The sequence below is a fragment of the Postia placenta genome (genome assembly GCF_002117355.1).
Source record: "Postia placenta MAD-698-R-SB12 unplaced genomic scaffold POSPLAscaffold_5, whole genome shotgun sequence".
In the NCBI taxonomy this organism is placed as follows: Eukaryota; Fungi; Basidiomycota; class Agaricomycetes; order Polyporales; family Adustoporiaceae; genus Rhodonia; species Rhodonia placenta.
In genome coordinates this window covers 2046500-2051584 of record NW_020169836.1, presented here as the reverse complement: position 1 = coordinate 2051584, position 5085 = coordinate 2046500, and the positions used below count along the sequence as shown (strand labels likewise).

Here is a 5085-nt window from a genome sequence, read left to right as displayed (position 1 = left end):
TTATCCGCTTAAATAAGCGACACATGATCTTGTTCTGGACACATCAGGCTGGACTCTGATGCCAGACCTTTTCTAGATAGAAACCAGACTCTGTCTGGACCATGACATCATTCTAACATTATAGGTAGGAGCTAGGCTCAGGCACTAGGCCATAGGCCGGTCAATTCTAGAGCCTAGGCCCAGGGCAGGGTAGGGCCAGACTATGACATCATTGATAGCACCATATCACACCATAGGGCACATGATACTTAGTAATCCTTACTTGGCTAGGTACCAGGGGTCCATTACTGGTCCCTGGGGGGTTTTCCCTCATGTATATAAGACAGCATCCTGGGGCACCCTGCCCCCCAGTTCTATTCACTTTGTTGTTGCGCCTAACAGCATTACCTCCCCCACACTTAGGTCTATTATCTTCCCCCCTCAATATCAAGGATATAAGATGGGTTTGTAGGTTTTGTGATACTCAGGGTTGTGCTTGCGTAGCCAATTCAACCCAATGATCACATCCTCTGGACCAATGTCTGTGACCATAAAGACTGCTTTCTCCATATTGTCATGAGTTGGTACGGCATCTAGCCGTTTTTTAATTTTTCCTTTTTGTGGGCTCGAACCCGCGACCTCTGTACTATACGCTCGAACAGACAAGTCTCGTCAGCACATCACGTGCCTGTAGATAGATTAGATAGGATGGCAGTGCACGGCACAGCTCAGGCTCCGCTGACACAGCCGCTCTGACTCACCGGCCCCCAGGGCCACGTCAGCATGCTGTGCACGGACCAGCTGCGCATGGACCAGTGCGCACAGCCTGCCCTTATCTCCTCCTGTATATAAACCAGCCTCTGCTGCCCTAGGGACCTCAGTTTCGACCTCTTGTCCCTAGGTCAGTAAGCCCCTGTACTTACTTACCTTTCTATGCTAATTAATCTTGTCCCTAGCCTTAGGTTTGAGCCTCGCTCACCATCGCTTCGGTAAGACCCAGTCAAACACCCCCAGCGTCTTTGTTTGGTTTTCCCCTGTCGCTTGACCCTAAGTCGTGACAGCAGGTGCAGCACTGGTCTTCCACCACTTGTAGATTTTTTTTGCCAGACACTGTAGGGAGTAATAGGGGATTAAGGCTCAAATGGAATGTCACATGATATGCACATGATGGGATGGTACATGATCTGTGGCAAGGTTCTATTCTCAGATACACAGATAACACATTGTGTATGCTATTCAGATAAAGTCTCCTATAACTCCCACAGTGGCAGGAAGGAGCCTGTGGCAGTAAAGGCTTACTGATACTTTGAATGCAGCAAAACCATTAGTAAACATTATCAATTTAGTATCTCAGGTGTGTTCTTTGAACACTGCTCTAATATTTTACCTACCACTGAGATTGAGCCACTTAAAGATGGTCTGGCATACATTACAGAGACAGAGGAGGCTCGAGTCGATGTTGTCACAGTTTCCCTAATTTTACCTAATTTTTCCGCTATTTCTGCGAACATATTGAAGGGTCTAGGAACTTATTCATACTTATCTATCCGCATATGGGTATATCTGCATATCTAAGGTGTTATCCGCTTAAATAAGCAACACATGATCTTGTTCTAGTGTTGGGCCCCAGGTTCATCCTTGGTTTGACTCTGTTTACTCCTTTCCTGGTTTGGCTTATCACTGCCTATGGTAGCGTACCATCCACGTGAACATTGATAAGACTCGGCCTTATTGTCTTGCATCCCGGTGTCTCACCACCAATGTTAGACTCAGGGAGGTCAAGTCAGGTCTTTTGTGTATGATTGAGATGCCAGTCTTATGTGACTCCCTTATTTCATATTGTCTTGTTGTACTATAGGGGTCCTGGCTAGGGTAGATTACCGGCCCATGTATTTAAAAACACATCGAGCAGCGAATAAAGACAGACATCTCTCGCCGTATTCCTAGCCCTCCGGATCAGAGCTCAGACAGAGATATGGCGACATCACACTAGACACATCAGGCTGAACTCTGATGCAGGACCTTTTCTAGATAGAAACCAGACTCTGTCTGGACCATGACATCATTCTGACATTATAGGTAGGAGCTAGGCTCAGGCACTAGGCCATAGGCCGGTCAATTCTAGAGCCTAGGCCCAGGGCAGGGCAGGGCCAGACTATGACATCATTGATAGCACCATATCGCACCATAGGGCACATGATACTTGGTAATCCTTGCCCAGCTAGGTACCAGGGGTCCATTACCGGTCCCTGGGGGGTTTTCCCTCATGTATATAAGACAGCATCCTGGGGCACCCTGTCCCCCAGTTCTATTCACTTCGTTGTTGCACTTAACAGCATTACCTCCCCCACACTTAAGTGCTTTATCTCCCCCCCTTATCATCAAGCTATAAGGTGGGTTTATAGGTTTTGTGATAGTTGAATAGAACTGCTTTAAGGTGCACTGGGCCCTGGCAAGGGTCCCTTGCTACCTGCTTTGTTACAGGGCCTATTGGTCGTTGCTATGCCCCTATGCTGCAAAGCGTAAGGTGGCCTTTTATGTGGGTTCTGGGGGTTATGGTTTGCCTACTGAAAAGTGGCAATACCGTTCTGTGAAGCACCTACCTTTATTGGTCAGGGTTGAACAATTGGTGTCAACATGCTGAGCTTTTTGCTGGGCCCTGGGCATAAGGGGTGGTTGCTGCCTTCAGGTGTCATGAGTTAGTACGGTGTTTAGCCGATTTTTAATTTTTTCCTTTCTGTGGGCTCGAACCCGCAATCTCTGTACTACACACTTGACCAGACAAGTCCTTATCTACTGTACAATTAGATTAGATGGGACAGCAGTGCATGGCACAGCTCGGGCTCCGCTGACATAGCTGCTCTGACTCACCGGCCCCCAGGGCCGCATCAGCATGCTGCGCACAGACCAGCTGCGCACGGACCAGTGCGCACAGCTTCCCCTAAACTTCCCGTGTATATAAGCCTGCCTCTGCTGCCCTAAGGACCTCAGTTTCGACCTCTTGTCCCTAGCCTTAGGTTTGAGCCTCGCTCACCATTGCTTCAGTAAGAACCAGTCAAATGCCCCTAGCACTTTTGTTTGGCTTTTCCCTGTTGCTTGACCCTAAGTCGCGACATTAGGTTGAAACTCCTCACTGCTGCTGGTGTTCATCGGAACCCCACACTCATTTTTCACCTCCTATAGGTTGGGTGGTGCACACCCTTACTGTACCCTATGATATGTAGATAGCGTACTATACATCGCCACCACTAAGGAAACGAACTTTTCAGTACCTGCACTTCAATGGGCAGTACTTGTCCTCACGGACACATGGACTAGGTTCCTGCTGCATACTAGCCAAGAGCAGTACTGGGCCCCACATGAATTGCAAACCCTAGTGTTACCTCGGGCACCGTAGATGTAAGCTAGTCTAGCACGGCCTTTCGTAGTATGCGCACCTCCCCTTCCTCCCCCCCATCGTGGCTGCGTGTCAAGGTTTTGTTCATGCCTTCAACTCCAAGGACCTCATCGACATCTACCTTACTGATGGTCCTTTCACCCTCATCTTTGCTTGCGAACAACAACAGTGCCCCAATCACACACCCTGATCAATTGAGCAGGATTACGAGCATTACAAGGCCATTAGAAGGGTCCAACATCTGCACAGTCCCCACAGCACCCACACATCCCGATCCACATCTTGGCACTCCTGCACTGTCTCTCCCAGTTCTCGCCTCCCTCAAACTGTCGCCAGTACAAGCCAAGCAGGAGGAGATCCTGATCTCCCTGTAGACCCTGCACCAGAGTCAGAGTCTGAAGAGAGTGCAAGTGAAGAAGTCTCGGAGCCCAAGCCTACCCTTCACGGTCAGACCACATCACCGGACACGCTTCATTCCACGTTAGCAGTCCCTGACATATGTGACACTGCCCCTGAACTTCCTTCAGTGCCTGTACCGCTGTTGCCGCTGCGAGGCCGCCCGCGCACTCATTCCCCCTGAAGTCAGCCCAGTGGACAGCCACAAACACCACCTCCACCCCCAGGCCATCCTCTGTCCCCCCTGCTACCAATAATGTCCTCACCAGCATCCCCTCCCAATAAGGAAACACTGAAGCACCTCCTCCTGCTTCGCTATGTCGGGAAAATGGTTATTGAGTGCAACTGCTTCATCTTGCAGCTGCTCATTTACTGGGCAATCAATATGACCCTTTCCACCATCGAGCTGAAGATACAGGTCGCTCTAAGTCTCCTTGATGGCGATGCCCGGACCTGGGCCACTCCAATCTTCGCCCAGCTTGCAGCCATACAAATCAAGGTCCAAGGAGCAATGACCCCCTTTGCTAACAAAGTGGCCTTTCTTACGGCATTCAAAGCCCGCTTTGGGCAATCTTGATGATGCTGCTGCTGCTCAAGTAGAGCTCGCCAAGCTCTGCACTGACAAAAAACCTGCACGAAAAGCACACCACTGCGGAATTCTCCATGCTGTTCAAGGGTCCAGTGGACCGTTCCAGGTATGATGACCTGGAGCTCCACAACAAGTACCTAAGCGGCATCCCTTCCTGCATCTACCGCAAACTCGAGCTTGAGATGTTCACCACATGGGAAGACGCTGACAAGCATGCCACGAGCAGCAACTTGACATCAGCTGGGCGTGTCAGCCTGAGCTGAACAATTTCTTCTCTGCTCGAGGATGAGGACATGACGGTGTACCCCGCTTGCAAGGCGCTTCGGCCAGCATCAATGCGGTTGTCAGAAAAGGAGACTTCCCTGGTGAATGTTTCAGCTGTGGGAAGAGAGGGTACCGACACTTCAAGTGCCCCAATTGTAAGAACAAACCTTACACAAAACGCGCTGACACGTGGGCTACAGTTGCCTCGGGTTCCACCCAGGTTGCGACAAGCGCCCCCATTGCTTCACCCTTGGCAAGTACAAGTGCCGCTTCAGCAAATACTGAGCTGGTGGACTTGATGGCACAGGTGAAGTCAATGCGCGAGGAGCTCGAGCACTATTGGACAATGAAGGAGGAGCCTTTTTGATCTGGTCTGCGCTTTGTGCTGCACACATCGGGCTGAGTATATCTTGTAATCAGTATAACATATTGTCTTTTGCAATGGTGTACGAGTTGGACC

The 5085-nt window shown here is 50.0% G+C and overlaps 1 protein-coding gene across 1 annotated transcript; it reads right to left on the bottom strand.

Annotated features, from left to right (window-relative positions):
* Positions 1–678: 678 nt before the first annotated feature.
* On the bottom strand, positions 679–3521 carry POSPLADRAFT_1139063 (hypothetical protein; the record flags this gene model as incomplete). Its single annotated transcript, XM_024484991.1, has 2 exons — positions 679–876; positions 3417–3521. Coding segments are annotated over 2 exons (303 nt in total), but the record flags the coding sequence as incomplete, so codon positions are not given.
* Between the last annotated feature and the right edge of the window lie 1564 nt (positions 3522–5085).